This window comes from Gambusia affinis, linkage group LG08 (genome assembly GCF_019740435.1).
Source record: "Gambusia affinis linkage group LG08, SWU_Gaff_1.0, whole genome shotgun sequence".
NCBI classification, from domain to species: Eukaryota; Metazoa; Chordata; class Actinopteri; order Cyprinodontiformes; family Poeciliidae; genus Gambusia; species Gambusia affinis.
In genome coordinates this window covers 17,707,757-17,727,321 of record NC_057875.1, presented here as the reverse complement: position 1 = coordinate 17,727,321, position 19,565 = coordinate 17,707,757, and the positions used below count along the sequence as shown (strand labels likewise).

At 36.4% G+C, this 19,565-nt stretch overlaps 1 protein-coding gene across 3 annotated transcripts in view; it reads right to left on the bottom strand.

Annotated features, from left to right (window-relative positions):
* Positions 1-1,711: 1,711 nt before the first annotated feature.
* spon1b (spondin 1b) overlaps positions 1,712-19,565 on the bottom strand; it is a 124,638-nt gene continuing 106,784 nt past the window's right edge. For 2 of the 3 annotated variants that reach the window (XM_044125171.1, XM_044125169.1), the window contains exons 9-16: positions 19,388-19,528; positions 19,074-19,149; positions 16,565-16,747; positions 11,635-11,805; positions 9,458-9,625; positions 8,663-8,821; positions 6,182-6,385; positions 1,712-5,681 (exon numbers count right to left, since the gene is read on the bottom strand). In XM_044125171.1, the coding sequence (XP_043981106.1) occupies positions 5,515-5,681; positions 6,182-6,385; positions 8,663-8,821; positions 9,458-9,625; positions 11,635-11,805; positions 16,565-16,747; positions 19,074-19,149; positions 19,388-19,528 (1,269 nt within the window). In that variant the 3' untranslated portion in view covers positions 1,712-5,514. The remainder of the gene's footprint in view (positions 5,682-6,181; positions 6,386-8,662; positions 8,822-9,457; positions 9,626-11,634; positions 11,806-16,564; positions 16,748-19,073; positions 19,150-19,387; positions 19,529-19,565) is intronic. The other variant, XM_044125170.1, reaches the window with a different exon arrangement.

Below are 19,565 nucleotides of genomic sequence, written 5' to 3'. Positions count from 1 at the left end.
ACTGTGAAAAAGGGAGTCTAGTGAAAGAAGGATCTAGTGAAAGAAGGAGTCTAGTGAACGATGCCACCAGGACATCTGACCACGCTAAGAGTTACAGGCTTCAGCAGCCAAGCTGGGAGAAACATACAACACATTGCACAAGGAGGAATCCCCACTGTGAATCACGTTGGTAGTAGCATTGTGGTGGTAGCATCATGCTGGAGTGCCCCAGCCAAAGCCCATACCTCAATCTCATAGAGAATGAGTGGCAGGACTTGAAAAGGGCTGTGTAAATCCACAATAGTCAGTACATTTTATCGGCACTGTAAAGTTTTTAGAATTTCAAAAAATTCCTGTAATGTGCGTTCAGGGGGCTGTAGGGTTTAAATATTGAATATGTTGACAATGTTGGCAGGAAGTCTTCCATGAATTCACAACATCCACAGATAAACATCTCCATGAGGCTTGACTTGCCTGCTTGGGAGCTGCCACAAAGTGCCTCTGTTCTCTTTTAACCTGAAAGCATGTCTAATGGTTTCTCTCATTGTTTGAGCTGAAATAACATCCCCACAACACAAACAGAAGCACAGCATCATTCACTATTGATCATTGGTGGATAAAATGCTGTCATACTTTGCTCAGTTTTCATTATTCATGTGTCTTAGTGTCTCTTTGTGTTGAACAGTTGAGTTCATTTGGCAGTTTAAGTAAAGAGTCGCTACATGAAAGACTTTTAAAGGTTTGTTAGGTTTGCAAGTCAGGAGAGGTTTTATCAAGATACATTAATCTGTCAAAACAATATGACCACCTGCTTATTACTGAGTAGATGCTCACTTTGCTGCAAACTGAACTGTCACCATTTAGAGTAGGGAACAAGAAAGTCCGTCAGAAGTTTAAATCATCTTAACCCAGATGATTTAAACTTCTGGGCTGCAAAATACAACAGTATTAGAGTAGTCTCATGTACACACCATCCTCACTAATGTGTTGTTAAGTAGTAGGGTGCAAAGCAATCATATGTTTTGTGAGTGAGATTTGTTTTTTGTTTTTCTGGTGTCAATAAGGTTCTGTTACAGGTCCGGTTGGATATTTTACTACTCTTCATGCCAGAATTTCTAGACTTCATGGGTTTGTCCCCTATAATAATAATAATAATAATAATAATAATAATAATAATAATAATAATAATAATAATAATAATAATAAATAACAGACCAAGATCCTTTTACTTTTTTTTTTTTTTTTTTTTTTTACAATTTTTGTCTGTATTGCTGAACTTGTGGGAATCTAAAGTCTTGTGTCTCCATCTAGGGGACAAATACTGAAATTACATAATTTCTTTGACACACAGGACTAGTACAGGTGCTCAAGTCAAGTCCTCTAATCATGAATTAGATACACGAAAGAGTATTTATGTGCTTTCTGTGTCATGAAAAAAAATAGAGTGAGAATATTCTCATGAAGAACATGTTTCTCGCCATCAGAGAATATTGTTGCCTGTTTGTTTTGTACAGTTATATTGTTACATTTGATAAATAAAAAGTAGAAAACTGTGTTTAAAACTGAAATGCCCTCTAAACGCATTTCTTGTGTTACAAGGCAAAGTTTTGTCCATATTAATTTCAGTACTTGTTCACTTTTACCAGAATGGATTCTCCTTGGTAAGACAGTTATATTTAATCTATTAATCAATAAGTCACAAATAGGTTCACACGTGTACAATGAACTAATATTGTGTCAACTGTTAAAAGTTTAATGAGAAATATTTGAGTAACATCCACCTTTATACACAGTTTAATGTAGTTCTGCTGTGGCACATTACAACACAATCTTTAGTCACATCTCTTCTCCAAGGATCAGGGGTGAAAATCAGCTGATTGTTCCTCTTTTAATCAAAATTACCGTACATTTTTAAAAATACGTTTACTGCACAATATTGTGTCCTGCTTTCGTACTTCACATAAGGTGAGTGAGAAATATCAGAATAACATAAACTTCAGGAAAAATTCTAGAGGATTTTTTCAAGACCACCTAAAAGACACTTCTGAATAATAAAAAGAGAATGTCATCCCGGCTCTGCAACGTTTTGCTGGTATTGTAAAACGTTGCTGAACAAACAGAAATAATTTCAAAAATCCAAACTGACCTAAAACAGGAAAATTTATTGTGGCTTGATGTAAAAGAGTAATGAGGGGGAAAAAAAAGAAAAAAAGGTTATGTGTCATTTCTAACAGTGGGTGCAAATACCTGGTTTCAAACGTTTTACAAAGCAAAAATATTTCTTGTTTGATCTTAAATATAAGAATAAAATCTAGTTTTGACGATTGCTAAACTCAAATAAGATGAAAGACCAATTATCATTCTGGGAACTAAAAAGTGAATTACTGATTTTAGAAATAAAAGCTCCTTTATTGAATACAATTCTATATTTGTATTTATGAATAGGAACATATTGCACTCGCATTTTTGTTTTTTTTTCATCTTTTCTAATTTTGATAATACGCCTTATTGAACTTAGATAATGCTGAAAGTAATCTTAGATTAAAAAAAATGTTCAATAATTGAAGAAAATCTTAACATTTACACTTTTATTGTAAAGGCGGTTTCTTACAAAACACTTATGTGACACAGAAATGAACAAAAAGAGAGCAAAAGCAACAAAATAATCAGAATTTAAAGAAAGTAGCTCCAGAAATCTAACTTTGGTGATGATGATTTTTATTTAAACAGAAAACTAACCTGCTGACGAATACAAAAAAGGTACAAAAACAAAAAAGAAAGTAAGCAACACAAAAAATATATACGACAAAATCTTCTAGCAAAAGCTCAGATAATGACTGGCTGCATGGTGAGTTGCTTGAAATGTTGAAATGTTTGAAAAGTGTAAACTTCCAGATCAAAGCAGCAGATCAGCTCAACGCGACTCTCCTAGGATCACTAAGGATAACTAAAGCAGACGCAGCCTTTAAACGATCTGTTCTGTGGCAATAAGTACACCTGGAGAAGCATACTAGCGAAAACAGAAAATTGCACATGCTAAATCAAAGTTCTGTGATGTTATCGCAGCTTTTAATGCTACATCAGCTGAAACAACAGATAAACAGCAGTACAGTATATAAAGAACTAATCTGAACAGTATAAAACATTTCCACATAAAGTATTTGTTTAATAGAGAAAGCAGTTTAGTGATTACCTAGCAGTGTCTTTTATAAGTGTGGTTAGATAGATTTACAGTACATTTTGAAGCCCTAAAAGATTTCTTGTTTAATCATCTGTGTCCTGCAAAAAGCCCCCAATATTTTTATTTTAAAAAACCATCATATCCTTATACTGTTGGAGATGAAAAGAAAAACTTGTTGATGATAAATTATAAAAATACATGATTGTAAGGAAGAGTAACAATTCTCCTTTCACAACTAAATTACTGCTATGCTTTTTAAAGCACACTGAAACCAGGGGAATCCCATTAGAAATGAAACGTTTGATAGATTGGGAATCAGTTTTATCTACTGTCCTTTTTCATTGTAAGTTAGAAGGAAAAGTTTGAATCACACTCATAGTCTTAGAGTAACGTGAAACTTGATTAGTTTATGTTGAGAAAAAAAAAGCTGAGTAAGTTGATGCTGCACATTTCACACATAAAATCACAGCAATAGTGTTAAAAATGCTGTGTATTATTTAGTATTAAATAATGACAACAAAAATCTTCTTTGTAGGCCAATAACTTATCTTTCATTGATTTAAAGTACAAATCCAGGTTTTTGTTTAAATCTCAAAAGAAAATTTCTAAGAAAGGATTTCTGTATAATTTGAATTTAAATGTTTGCATATTGGTATTAGTGAGATTTATAAGTGACGCTTTTGTTTAATACGTGATAAACTGTGGCAGCCTGTTAGTATTTTAGACAAGAAAATAGGTGGAAATCATTAATCAAAATGTCAAATTTCTGGAGTTACTGTTTAAACTTGAACTACGAGCATGGTAAAAACAAAAGTATTTCAGTTTTTCAGTTCTAGGACAAAACATAACAAAACTGATCTGGCCTTTTACAACTTCTACAATTATGTAAACATAACTTCAAGTGTACAAACACCCAATTCATTCTAGACTATCAATTACTGCACAAACGCGACGCCAAAAAGAAAATGTGTGATAAAATAAACATCCAATTTACTTGATAAATGAATCATCAGCGTGATCACTTACTATTAATTCAGGAGTATTGGCAGCTTGCTCATCTGGGGTGTAACAACATACATTTTCTGAGAAGCAGTTGTTGATGCCTGCCAAGATAGATAGGCAGTTAAAATGCCATTTTTAAATTAGTTGATCCCATCATTCTAGAGTTAGAACAACTATTTAAAGTTGGAAAACATTTAAGAGAGATAATCTACCGATGGGTGGACATCCCAGAGACTGTGCCCCAACAACACACTGTGCAGTGCTTTGAGAAGAGAAACTTCAAGTTACAAGTTAAATTTAGTTAAAGAGTAATTAAAAAAATTCTCAACAAGTATAGATTTTGGAAAGAGTTACTGAGCAAATCCTCCTTTACCTAAAAATAAAATGGCATCATGCTATTGGTTTGTGAACTTGACTCTGAATGAACCGCAGAACTTGTGGAATAATGTCCTTTGGTCATATCTCTGGTCATTAACAGAAGAGAGATACCAAACACAGCAGCAGATCTACAACATTATGGCTTTAAAAGGAAACAAATTGATTTGTCTGAATGTCCCAGTCCAAGTCTAGACATTAACATGGTTCAGACGCTTCGGTTGGACCTTAAAAGAGATGTTTCAGAATAAAATGTCTACAAACTTCAGTTTGATACAATGCTGAAAGACGAGAGGCACAAAATTTTTTCACAATTAAGTGATAAAGTCAGACAAATGACTATTGAGAGTCACTGCAGCTAAACATGCTTCTGAAACCTATTGAATTATGTGAGTACTTAGTTTTTCAAATGAAGCTTCCTCCATTCGGCTTCATCTTTGTTGAATAGAAAGCACAAACCAACATTGTGTTTTTACACTCAAAGTTATACTTCAAAAGCTTCAAAATCTTGTAAAGACCAAATTATTTTTGTTATACTTTGCTAAATACATTTGAAAAAGAGAGTCCTTTCTTTTCCTTTTTTTACCATGATTGCATAATTTAAAACCCAATACTGCAGATGGTGGGAGCGTTGTATGAGTTGGTAATGCTGAGGTTAACAAAGCTGTTAGTTCTTTGAAAGAATTTTTGCAGGACACAGATCTTAGTGTCTAATACTTTCTGTGTGTACTAAAATGAAAACCCTTCCTGTTTGCTAATTTCTACAACAGCTTCACTAAACATCAAACCTTCTCTTTCTGTACTCTGCCTTCCATCTTCTGAGTTTATCACTTGCTTCCTGTTTCGCCCGTTTCTCCCTTTTAAAAGTTTGAAACTAACCCATTATCATCGCCCTCTCTTCCCTTCTGCCAACACAGAACAAGTTTCTTATTAAATTTTTACATTTCTGATGTTTGCAACACTCCTTTCCTCCCTGCTCAGAAGTAGCAGGAATCATTGTTACAGGCACGGATCTCCCTCCGGTCCTTGCAATTGCCCTTTCCCCTTCTTTTTGCCATCCTGAAGCGCTCCTGTAAGCCTCCTCCGCAGGGTTTAGTGCAGTCAGTCCAGCTGGTCCAAGGCTGCATACGACAACCCACTGCACCTGAACAAATGAGAAGCAGCAGGATAGGCAGAAACAAAGTAAGAAGCCGTCATTCAGAAGTAATCAGCAATGCACATGGATGACTCTCTGTTGTACAACACAGTGCATACATTTTGCAAAAAAAAAAAAAAAAAAAAGACTTATGTTTACATAGTTATGAATTGATGTGATTTTAAATAGATGAGACGCAATTAAATTATCCAAATACTTTCGTTTCTCTTAGACAGTTGTTGAAGTGTTGACTATATATATCTAATTGGGTGTCTTGGCTCAGTGTTGACATTTTAACGGGGTAAAATCAGAAAAAACTAAGCTCCTTGTTCAATTTAATGCTTCACAGTTTTGCAAATTTGCAGCTTTGTTCAAACTTGAGATTTGTTAATTACATCCTGTGAATTGTTTTGTTAGAGTGTATGAAAAATTGTTTTTTTCAGCTCATGTGTTGTATAAATACTGTATATCAGCTTTCATCCAGTTTCTTTCATGGTGCATCTATTTACCCGATCCCTTGGCCTTACTTCCGCCTCCCCCTTTTGTGCGGCACTTCCTGATCTTGCATTTCTTCCGCTGGATGGTCTCAGGACAAGAGCTGCCCCCGAACTGCGGCTCCAGTTTGATCATTCGAGTGCGAATTGTGTGTCCTTTACCGCAGGACTTGTTGCACTCCGACCACTCTGACCACTCTGAAACCATGCAGTCCACCGCTGGATGATAGGACGATAGGAACAATGGGAGGTAAAGACATAAAGAGAAAGAAAAAGAGAAAGAGAAAGAAAAGGAATAAATAAGCTTTTTTTAATGTTACAACCCAAACTATTTATTTCATTTTTTAGGATTTTCACAATACACAATGGTCTCTGTTAACCATTTTAAAACATTTTAAGTACACCTGAATCAATAATACAAGTAATCTACTCTTACTTAAACCATGAGCAAAACATAGATTTTTTTGTTGGTCTATCACACAAAATTCTAATAAAAAAATGACTGAAGTCTGTGCCTGTTATGTTCCAAAATGAGAACAAGTTCAAGCTTATGATAACTTTATCAAGGCACTGAGCATGTGACACATTTTGGTTGGGCACAAACTGTGCAGAACCCCTGGGAGACTGAGTCCTTAAACAGTGATGAATATTTAGGAGGATCTTAAGCAGAATACTTTCTACCATTTATGATATTCAGTGTGATACCACGAACCCAATAGATCATTTTATTTTATGAAACTTGCACATTCACAGCTAACTTTTTAAACAGCCTTTCTGCAAAGCCTGGGCTTGTGAAGTTTTATCATCACATTGGACGGATCAGCACCCAGCGGAATAAATGCTCCCACTGATGCTGCACCTTCCTGTCCAGAAACAATAGAACACAAAAACAAGTGTTTCATGCTACACTGTGCGTTTTTAAGACAAGAGAAATGACCAGGAGACGCTTATGATAGACGCCGTTTGTTTTGTTGTAATGTGCAAATGAATCCCAGTTACAAAACGCATACCAATATTATCAAAAAACAACATGCAATAACATATGTGTTGCATATGTTGCTGTTTTAACCATTAAACCCATATCTGTGTTAGCTCATTTGTCCTTTGAGATCAAAGGTGGGCAACATTTTTCCTCTGGTTTGTTGTTTCAATTTAAGAAAATAAAGGGTCACAAACTGAAGTCAATGGAAGTCAGTCTTTGTAAAACAGCTAAAACATATCTTTATGGCAGTGCATGTTGCAGAGGTAGAGTATGTAGTCTGAGAATGATTGTGTGCAGTTAGAAAATGATTGGATTAAACTAAGCTGCAAAAAAGGTTGAGAACCATTTTCAGATGTGATAACCCCTTCATTGATTGTAACCCCCTGGTCCACCCAAAAAAGACAAAGCATCTTAATAGTGATCTTTCTTCTCACAAAACTTTCCTGGCATTTCAAACACAGCAATGACTCACGCTGTTTAGAAGCTGGCTAATGGTTTAAAAATGCAACATTGAGAATCCATTATTTTTAGGGTATTTCTTAGGAGTACATATGTTTTGGCAGCACTGTCATCTTTCTACTAAAAACTTAAATACTAATTTAGTTTTAAAGTAATTTGTTTTAATAAGAAAATGGATCCAAATGCTTTGTGCTGCATCCAAATAAGTTCATAGAATGATGTTAATGAAGGATGTTTTTTTAATGTTTTGTTTCTGCCTACACAAACTAAGCAGACATTTGACCCAGGAGGGATTCCAGACTGCAGATATGTCTCTTGTTTTGGTAACAAGATTTTCATTGCTGCAGCAAAAGTGTCTGAATTGCATATCATAAAAATAAGTACATATTGCGACTGTACATCACAGAGCTCAAGGCAACAAATCTTTTAATATTCTCCAAAGATTGAGATTGTGTTAAATTGAGATAAAGCTTTTTAGTAGCAAAAGTGAACAAAGAAGGTATTTATTGCTCTTTTAAAGTAACAATAATAATCACAGTTATTATTTATTATTATTACTATTATGATTTATTATAAAATTATGCTTAATGCATTTTAACCTTTTTGAGAACATGACAGAACACTTTGTGACAAATCAGAATAGTTCACATAAACTATAGTTTGTCTACATCAACCAGGTTGAAGTAATTGTGATGAATTGTAGAGATTCAAAAAAGTCTTATTTTGCCAAATGCTGCAGTTCTCTTCTTGAACAAGAGTCACTTTTAAGCAAATAAGACCAGTCTGCAGCCGAATGGTCACAAATTGAGGAGCTGCATTACTAAACTTTAATCTGGACAGATTAGATTTTACCAAAATAAACTTTTTAAAACAGATGCATCCTAAATTCTTAGAAAAACTAAATCTAATTACGGTTGCTCTTATTGTCTTTTTATTACAAGAGCATTTTCTCTGCAGTCTTATCATGATGACAAGTGAGGCCGCCTCACATACCTCTGCTCACTGCATGTCACTATCCTGGATTGAAGGGAAGAGTTTAAAATTCAAGAACTCACGGCATTCAGGCAACATGCATTTCTCGGTTTGCTCCAGCTCCTCGGTGCACTCAGCAGGATCCGACTTCAGCATCCTCTGACGGTTTCGAACTCCCCGGCCGCACGTCACACTGCACTCACTCCAGTCCGACCAGGGGGACATCATGCAGGGGATAGTGTCTGAACACACACAAACACACGCCCACGCACACGCACACACACACACAGTTACAATCTGAAAAGTGTAGATCAATTTTCCTAGAGAGAACTTAAGTAACTGAATAACATTATAAATGAAAAATATGTAATAATAAAATCATGACTTTATGTTGATTACTGAGTCACACAAATGCAAAACAACATGAAGAAACAAGCATGAGTTCCAAGTAGTCGGATTCTGCTTTACATATTTTAAACGCAAATCAACCTTCATAGCAACAGTGACAGGACAAAAACATCACGAGTAGGTTCTGAGGAAGTGGCTTATTTAAAGTAAGTCTGGATTTCTAAGAAAGTAAACTTTACTTGTTTAGAACCTTTCATAGGACAAAAACTACAAAATAAGCAAGTTCAAGAAAAAACAATAAAAAATAAAAACAGCATATATATAATATCATGCAACATAAAACTAGTTAAAAGCCAGTCTAAATATATATATATAAATCAACAGAACCAAGACAGCACAAAGATGTTTCATTGTACAATCTGATATGACAGGACAAAAGCATTTATGCCCTCTAGTCTTAAATTTTGCTTAAGGAACTATTAACAATCTTTGGCTAGAACTAATAAAAGTAAGAATGACTGTAAGCTCACGGCATTCTGGCATCATGCACTTCTCCACTTCGGCCACCTCGGTTTTGCACATGGATCCATCTATAGGGGGCATCTTCACCATGCGCTCACGTCTTCTCATGCCAACACCGCAGGTGATGCTGCAGGGGTCCCACTCTCCCCACTCTGTCACCACACAGCTGCTGGGAGCTGTGGGGAGCAAAAAGGAAAAAAAAAAAGAAAAGCTAAACTAGAATTTCCAAATTAAACACTTTTGCTTAATCTTAAAATAATGAAATGCTCATTCTTGCAGAAATTATGGGATATAACAATAGGGTTTCCAAAGTGCCTAAATCTAAATGGGACTTTGGGTAACTCATAGCAATGGCATTCACAAAGGGTGTTTTTTTGTTTTTGTTTTTTTTCTTTCTGGCAGCCTGGTAACATGTGAAATTGTGTGATTACAGCTACTTAGAAAGTGATGCTGGTTGAATAACCTCTTAAATATGAACTAGTTCTGCCACAAACAAGTCTGTTAAAAACCTGGCCTGAGTTTTTAGCGATTGGTTTAATATTATGTGCATATTTCAGATCAGAGCTGCAGAAAATGTAAAAATAAAACCGTAGTATCACACTGTGCACACTGATGAAATACTTTAGTAAATGACTGAATGAATATACTTTATTTATCCCAGAAGGAAATTCACAATACATGGGTTTTTAATTTCTTTGCATTTGAGATAAAAGTAAGTAACATGATTCAAGCTTTAGTGCTGTAAAATGTAAATTGTAAGGTAAAAAAAAGATTTAAATATTAGACAAGCATCAAGACAGGGAGAATTGTTGGGACAAATGACACTTTAAGGAAATTCTTCAAGTTGTCCTTATTGCAACTGCTTATTTATGCAAGACCATGTTCCTCAGAGAAACCCATTATGATTGAAAAGGATGAGGCTTAATAACAAGGTGTGAATAGCAGAGGAAAGTGTAGAGAGCCAGAAGTCCATCTGCAGGCAACCTGAATCATATTCAAGCAGCAACTGGGGATTAATGAGACCTGACCAAACGTGGGTCTGTTTTTGGTTGATCAAACACCAGACATGCTGTTTTGGACTGTTTAAAGGAGTTTCACTGTGAATTCTGGAAGACCTTGTCAGTGAGCACAACAGAATGAAAGTGGTGGCACACAGAGTCCGATGCTGCAATAATCCTTATTTTTTTTATCCTGCTAAAATGTCACATGTTTAACAATGTATTTCCACAGATTTTTATAATTCTGGGAAATTGGTCACATGATTTAATATAGTCTGAAGTTTGGTAAACTTAAGTAGAGCATACATCAAAAACAAAGTATCGGTATTTAAAAAAAGAGAAAAAAAAAAGAAGAAGAAAAAAACCAATCCAAATATGATTTTACAATGCCCTGAAAAGCATAGAGGGCACGGAGGATTGTGAAAGTGAAAAAAGTTTAATCATTCATCCACTCTGTAGCTCTGCGACACCATGTTCTTTCTGGGCCTATAAAGAATTATGTTATAAAATCTATACAATGTTTTCCAGGATCACTTCTGTAAAGAAAAAACTAATTACTGTTTCCAAGTGTACTTGTACTTGTTTAAAAGCATTAGACTTAAACCTCAATGCTCAAATTTATTTTACTGGTATTTAATTTGAAAGAACAAAAGAAAGAAAGGTATTATGCATTTTTGAGAAGTGGAAGGAAAGCAAACTTTATGACAAACAAGAAGCTGAAAAATGTGGTGAGAATATATACTTAGCATCCTTTATGATTGATACCCCTCAATAAAATCTGAAAAAAACAACCTATTGGTTACAGAAATCAACAACTTATTCCCAGTATAAATTCAAGGCCTTCAGATGTATGAATATAATTTTTTTCGGCATGAACATGGAAGTTGGTCAGATGTGAAGAAGAATAGAGCTAAATACTGTACAGGAACATTCTAAAATTGAGGACTTTTCAGGTTTTTATAAAACCACGTGCTATGATATTTTCACTTCAACTTTATGTTTGTTTATCACCTAAAATCCAGATAAAGTACAACAAATATTCCGAGAGTAAAATCTGCTGTGAATTTCAGCTTACATGGACTGGGAGCTATCAGGAAACAGAGAGGAGCTGTTAACCGGTACATCATTGGCACATTCATGTAATCTTTGATCTTTGACAAGCACTGCATCACTCGAGGCAGACTCACAGCATTCGTCGTTGACAACACATTTCTCAGTCTCCTCAGTTTGAAGTTGACAGAGCGAACCGTCCTCAGGATACTGTTTGACGTATCGCTCTCTGGACCTCATCCCCATCCCACAGGAAACACTGCAAGCAGACCAGCTGATCCACTCCGACATCATGCATGTTGAAGGCTCTGCCGACCAGGATAAGAAACAGATACTTTTTAAAGTATGTGATTTTTTTTTCTCTTTGCATTTGACAAAGAGAAATGTGTGTGAAATGACAGAACACACACAGATTCTTCTGAGCCCAGAGACTCCAAGAAATCTGAAAAGAAATGTTTACAAAAGCAAATTAATTAATCCACAAAACAAGTTTCATATTTATTTGACAAAATTTGCAAACGGAAGATGAAAGAAAGAACAAACGAGAAAAAAACATGTTTGCTTTAATACAAAAAAGCTCAATTAAGAAAGACAGATTTAAACAAAAAGTCAGAAATGCTTATGTACACTGTATACGTTTCTTAAAATTAATTGCTACAAATAGGTGATCACCTCAACTAGCACTATAGATGAGTGCCATCTGATGTTTATAAAGATTAAATAGAGCACTTTTGAATCAGAGAAGCTGTTTTGAGTTCTTATTGAATGGATGTGAAAATCTAGTTAGCTGCAAGTATGTTGGGTTTGTATGTTTCACCTAATGCAAACTTTACTTAATAAATAACCTTGACTTTTTATGCTTCTTTAGCTGTGATTAACTTCAGCCTTTGCTGTCATGGATCAACAATATTTACTGAAACATAATCAACCTGATATATAGAAGTTCAATGTTTGTTAATAGAGGTTTCTGGTATGGAATTATATTACAGGTGTGGAAAGTTGGTTTGACATTTCCCCTAAATGTCAGGCAAAATATTAAGTGAAATAAGAAAACTTTTTCTAAGCCATTTAGATTCATCACTACTAGATAAAAAGGCAGCCAATCTTTTAAAAAAAAGTTTGAAATGCATTAAGAAGGGCTGTAGACCTATTGATGAGGGGCACCTTTAAAACTTACTAAGGTCTGGCTGGTTGGAAGGAAAATATAAAGAAATAAGGCGCCTCATTATAGTGACCAGAAACCTGCCACATTTCACTATGACCAAGGCTTCTGAAAAAACCTCCACCATGATTTAAGAGTAGGATAAAATAATATTTTATCTCATAAATAATGTTCCTAAGATCTTAAAATTATGGAAAATTTAGAACCAGGAAATGTTATCAGCAAACTGTTTAAATTACTGAATACATGTGAAATACTTCTTATATATATGAATGTATACTTGCACTACAGACTTAACAAGTTTGTGTCATTTATGGCCTTTATTGAGTAAAATCTTCACAGGGAGAAGGTCAGAGAGAGAAAGAGAAACATGCAGTAAATGATCCAAAGTCGGGAATGAACAACAGTTTTGTGGAGGACCGTAGCCGTTATACACACGTGTCTGCTGTAGCAATGAACCATGCGGCACCCCGACATAGGCGAACTTTGGCCTTTCAAAGCACGATTTATGATCGTTTAGAACTTTAAACAGATATTACTGTGTGAAAAAGAGCCTTAGTCTTTTCATCCCTCGAATTCTATAGGACAATCTGAAGGAAATACAGATAAATAGATTTTTTCTCTCTCTCTCAGGTTAAAAGAAAGATTTGAAAAACAGTTGAAGATATTTTGGTCTTGAATGGAGACTGTGCAATAATCACCTGAGAAAAAAATGGTTATTGCACCCCGAAGCTAGAAGCTCTGAATCCGACATCTCCATTTTGATCTTCATGTGAAATGCAATTGTAATGTTTTTGGTTCATTATATGCCTTTGCAATTCAGTCAAACCCATTTGTTAATACATCCCATGCTTTCAGTGCAGGTTCAAAGAGCACACACTTCATACTGCTGGAATCCAGGATCACACCAGGGACCTTTAGATTTTCAGTCAAACGCTCTCTGAACTGAACAGTTTCAAAGGCAGCATGACAGGAATGTCTATGCCTTGTCCCCTGGTCGCAGGACACCTGTCCCTACACACTGAATATTCCACGCAGTTGCTTGGCTAGCAGCCTCTTCACTAAGCTCAACGTTTAAAGAACCATTTTCAAAGAACTCTCTTTTCAGAAATGACTTCAACCCCGTTTTTCCTTAGGGACTGTCCTATTCACAGCAAGGGCCTGAGGGAGCCTAAGTCAATATGTATGACCTCAGCTTGGATCAGGTGAAGAGTGAACTGCAGCCTCCAAAGCTTAATGAGGCTCAGCTCTGCCGTTTTCTCGTCACTAATAGTCAGGGTGGTGCTCCACGACCCCACTTTTATTTGCTTGTGGAAAGACACTGTACAACCCTAACTGCTTTCGACTGAAACAACCCCTCTGAGATATGAATAGATAACATATCACAAGTGTAAAGAGGGGGGCTGTCAAAAGCAGGTGATTATGTGGGAATAGACCTTGTAAATTGGAGATTTTCTTCGGGAATGATCAATGAACTCTGACAAACCTAAATGAGCCTTTCTTTGACTAACAACACTTGACTCTCGTATACTTCAAACAAACTGATGTTGCTTACCAGCTGCAGCCTAATAAAGCAGAACTAAGTGAATCATTAATAACAGATACAGGTATCTCAAGCTCAGTAGGGCCTCCAGAGAGTCGGACTGTTTCCCTGGAATATTAATCATCCTGAGTGTTGCTTCCCATCTTGCCCCAGCATGGACCCCACAATTATCAATCTCCCACCACACGCTAATGGAGCACTAAATGAAAACAAAGGAGAGGTGCTTGGGAATAAAAAGCTATCTGTGTTGCGGTCTGATAATCGATAAAGGGTGTAGTGGAGGATAGAAGGGTGGCTGTCTGTGTGAAGCTCCTTTAGCCTTGAACTGTTTCACTTGTCTGATCACTAAAAGACTTCCTGGGAGTGAAAACTGAGGACTTGAGGAGACAGCAAAGACAGGCACTGCCTTTCAGAACTTGTTCCAGACGCTTTCAATAAAAATTGGACAAACGCAAACTTCAGGCATTTTGTGATAATGTGTGCGCTTCTTCAGCATCATCATCTCTACCTTGCAGGATAAAAGTACCAACTTGACAAATTGGGGATGAACTATTGAAATTTGCCAGAAGAGAAGAAAAGCACAATAAAAGGCTAATTTGTGGATATCTTGAAATTTAACAGAGATCTGAGTTATTAAATATGGATTTTTAACTTCCCTGCTGTGTGTATTAGTCCTAATTATCCTTCAGAAAAAGACAGTTGTTTTTTGTTGTGTTTTTTTTTTTTTTGCTCTGGTTGGTTTGAGATAACAATGAACACATGGAGTGTTGATTTCCTCGATCCTCAGAAAACAATCAAATCCCTCTTTAGAGACCCTGGAAGCAGAGCACTGCTGAGATTTAATTGCTAATCCACACAATTTTACCAAGTGATTATTAGTCTTTATGCAACATGGGATTTACGTGTACATTCCTTATTTGCCTATCCACCTCAAAGGTCTGTGGACTTGTTAGTACCACTTTTTTGTCAATTTGCTGCTGATTCTCCTTTGTGCATCTTAGTGGGAAGAGTGGTTATCTTTCAAACCTCCTGATCTGATAAAAAAAAAAAAAGCATTTTGAGTCATTAGGATGGATAAAAAGGCTTCATGCAAGTTCAGACAATTTGCGCTCGAGAATCACATTTGTTTGACAACTACAACTTGGGATCAAGTTTTTATTCTTCTCTAAATAACTTTATTCTGGGTAATTGGAAAAAGACGCAGATTCACAAGAAAAGTTGTTGACGTCATCCAAGGCATGGAACAGCAGATTGGCTTTTGTCCTCGAAAAACTGCTTAGAGCGCACTAAGATTTTGGTTTGATTTTCCACTTGTTTAGAGGATATGGAGAAGGGTTAGAAGGAGTTCAAGTATCATGGTGTCTTGTTCACAAATGATGGTGAGATTGCGCAGGAGATGGATGCCCAAACTGGAGGCTCATAACTCCATTGTAATGCAGGTGTTGATCCCGTCTGTTGTGGTAAAGAAACAACTATTGCAAAAAGCAAAGTTCTCAATTAACCAGTTCATCTATGACCAAAAGCCATTGGGACTGAAAGAATGAGATCCTAGATTCAAGTGGCTGAAACACTTTGCTTACATTGAGGGGTGGTTGAGGGTAGCTTTCAGAGATTAGGTAGGGAGGCAGAGGGGCTAGTAGAGCATCTGCTCCTCTGCATCAAAACGTCAGAGCTGAGGTTGTTCAAACATCAACATTGACTCTGTACCTTCAAGAACCAATTTGTAGAATGGATTTAAAGTACTGAAAAAAAAAAATCCTTTTTGAAGATATCTTCAAAAACGTCCGACATTAAAATAGTTTTAATTAGTTTGAACATTAATTTGAATGAGCATCCCAAACTCTGAGATAATTACAACACAAGAAAGTGCTGCTGTAAGCTGCTTAAACAAAACTTAAATGTAATCCTCTTTTGATGTTGGGAACTACACTGATCTCCTCTTCTTTTGGGTAATCAATCAATCAATTTGTTTAATTACAAACATAAGAAACACCAAAAAAAAAAAAAAAAAAACTTTTAAACTGCATAAATTCTAAACACATTTTAGCTTACCACTAGATATAAATACTCCTAAGCAAGAGCTAGGATTTGTTATTGCCAGGTGTAAACAGGGCCTAACTCATAAATTTCCAAAGTATTGAATTGGCTCAGTAAGATAAAGCTGACCCCATTAAAAGAGAATTAAAGAATGCTTTCCTTCAGTTTAATGAGAGAAAATAAAGAATTATCCTGATCTGCATTTCAGCAGTGTAAGCCCAGGCTGTTCCATATGCAAATAACTATTACTTATGGACAGCAAGCTGCCACAGAATGCTTATTCTTTTAAAATCTTTATATGCATTTCTTGCGTATGCCTTCTTACCCTCCATACTGCATCCCGGCGCCATGCAGGGCTGGAAGTCCTGGGTGTGAGGGCAAGGTACGCTGAGATCCAGCTGAGCCTTTAGCATCCTTTGCCTCATTCGGCGACCTTTGTCACAGGTGGCGCTGCTACAGGCTGACCAGGGAGACCAGGCAGAATAGATACACGTCTCCGGTGTGTCATCTAAGAGAGGGAGAGGGACAGATCATGAAAGGGTAAGGACTAAGTTCCTTACCCTTAAAGGGTAAGGGACTAAGTTCCTTTATTTCCTATTACTCGGGAGAAACGGTCAATGTGGGAAGTTTAATTTGCATCTCAACAGATTAATAATCTATCTCACTGTGAATGAGCCAGATTTCTCTTTCAGGTGCCGTGAGAATGAAGAAAATTACTTAACACTGAGTGTAAATGTGAGTGTAGCACATAGCAGACCACCAGAATCCCCCAAATCATATCCTGGCAAGAAAGGAAGCAGCAAGGGATTCAGGCTAAGCATAAGACGAATGTGATTTGTGAATGTCTCTTCCAATTATCAGCTGAAGCAGAGGTATGAGAAGTAGCAGGGCTATGAGCTTCAATTAAAATTTCTCTCCTGGGACTTTGGAAAGGCAGGGAAAATGAGAGGAGGAGGTGAGAGTGAATATACTTTAGGACTGCAGGGACGAACTGAAATGGACCCAGTTTCCTGGGATAACTCATAATGACAAAGGAAAATGAGGGAAGAAAAGAGCTGAAAAGCCAAAGAGAGAGATGGGTGGATCTGTAAGTGAAAGCGTTAAAGGTCTGGGCTGACCAGAGGGAGCAGCCTGAATGGAACCTCTCCTCTTTTGAGTCATCCCACAAAGAACCAAGAAAGAAATCCTGGACATGTAGAGGGACAGAGAAAGTCAATAAAAACAGAAATGGGTCATGACTCAAAGGGGAAAAAATTTATTAGACAGCTGGAGATGCTTGCTAAGATTTTTGCCCTGTGTGCAAAATCTTGCACTCAACCAAAAATTGTTTCATGTAAAAACAGGTATCAGGCCCAAGATGAGAGAGGGAAAATATTACACATCACTTTCTTAATAACAAGTGGTTAAGTGGGTTGAAAAAATATTAATACTTTGACTAAAATGAAGTAAAAAATGGAGTCTAAAAAGCTTTAATGACCTAGATTGTTTTCACACAGACAGTAATTTTGCACCAGTTTCATACACTCTCTTCATGCAGATATGTAAATCTAAACACTAATAAATAAATAGTTTATATATCCATATGAATAGAATAGAATAGAATATGAGTTGTTACGACTGGATGCTTTGACCATAAACATCAAAGAATCTTGTAACGCAAACTGCAACACATTCAAACAGGTCTTAATGACAGATGCATCATATCTGTAAAATATTGCTCAATAACTAGAATTGATCAGTTTCATGTGGAATCTCATCTCTGCAAGGACTGGAGCAGAAGCTGACCACAGTCCAGATCCCAAATCCAAATCCAGTCTTAGCTAATAACATTTTTTTCTCCATGTCCACAGTTGAATAACGTTTTTATGTAATACAGTACTTATGATGAGTACAAAGTTACAATGGGTCTATCAGCGGCTGTAATGATCTATATTTTCTTGCCCACTCTGTCAATTAAGGTGGATGGAAATCTCTAGCTAGGTTTCAAGTTAGATGATGGACTGAACAATGCTTAGAGAGATGCCTTGGGATGTTGTTTTATTATCTATCTCTTTTGTTACTTGCTACAGATTATTTTTTTCATGAATTTATGTTGTTTAAGAAACCTACGTTTCTTAGACTTTTTTAAAAACAGCTGTATTTATGCAGAGACTAAATAAAACACAGGTGGACAAATTAGGATACTTGTCAAATTACTGTATCCTTTTCTTTCTGTTTCATAAAAATACACTACTTTGTTTCCTTGTATTTACAGTAAAATCCAAGTTTTTTGTTGTTGTTTTATTTTAAACCCCCCCCAAAAAACGTAGAAACATTTAAAGTGGTTTGACTTTCCAAAGGTCCGCTATGCAGTGCTACTAGGATATCAATATTCAGATCAAAAAACATTATTAGGTGTATTTGAGAATGACAGGACCCTGAACCGGGGTGGTGCTCTGCAATAACACAAACTCCGCCTTCACCCACCAGGCTGACGCCAAAAGCCAGCTAGATCTATAAAGTTACTATTTGACCTCTAATCGTAGCTTCATCTGAAACCAGCTGTGTCTACAATAAGCAAGGTTTACATTCTCAAGCTTAAAATGGCTCAGTTTCAACACAGCGTCCAGGGTTCAAATAAAGAGGTTCAAATGTTACATTTACAAGGTTATATAAATACAGACATCTGAACAGAACCATTTTCCAGGAAGATGAAGGAAATATAAATCACATAATAATAGGGCTTGAATTATTTAATAAGCACTTCATAAAAATCTTAACATTACTGTCTTGTGTTATGGTTCATTTTCTGGTCAGCTGTCATACAGAGTGTCTGCTTGCCCAATTTACTTTACCTTCCTCCTTCTCCTCCTGTCCAATATCGGCTACTATGTCATCGATGGTGTCTGGCACCACATTACACTGTTCTCCCTGTAAACAGGAGAAAAGATTAGATGAGGCTCACAGGAAATGTAGCTCCTATATGTGTCTTTTAAGTCAAGTTATAACCAATGTCTAATCTATGGTTCCTTCAAAGTTGGACCAGATCTATGCCAACAAAAGAATATCTATATTTGTGCACCTTTAACCATTGATTGTTATTTGGGCATGCCGATTTTCTATGTCATCGACACAGTAGCACAATATACATATACGGTGAATCTTTTACCTTTCTAGCAATACGTTCCACCATTACCCGAGCCACCGGAATAATTGCGCCCCCTTCTGGGTCATAGAAGGGGCTTTGAGGGTGATCCAGACTGGTCAGAGGCCGTATTTTCTCCTGAGGAACAGTGGGCTTGTTTGGTGACTGAGAAACCAAAAGGAAAATGTGTCAGTGATCTGTA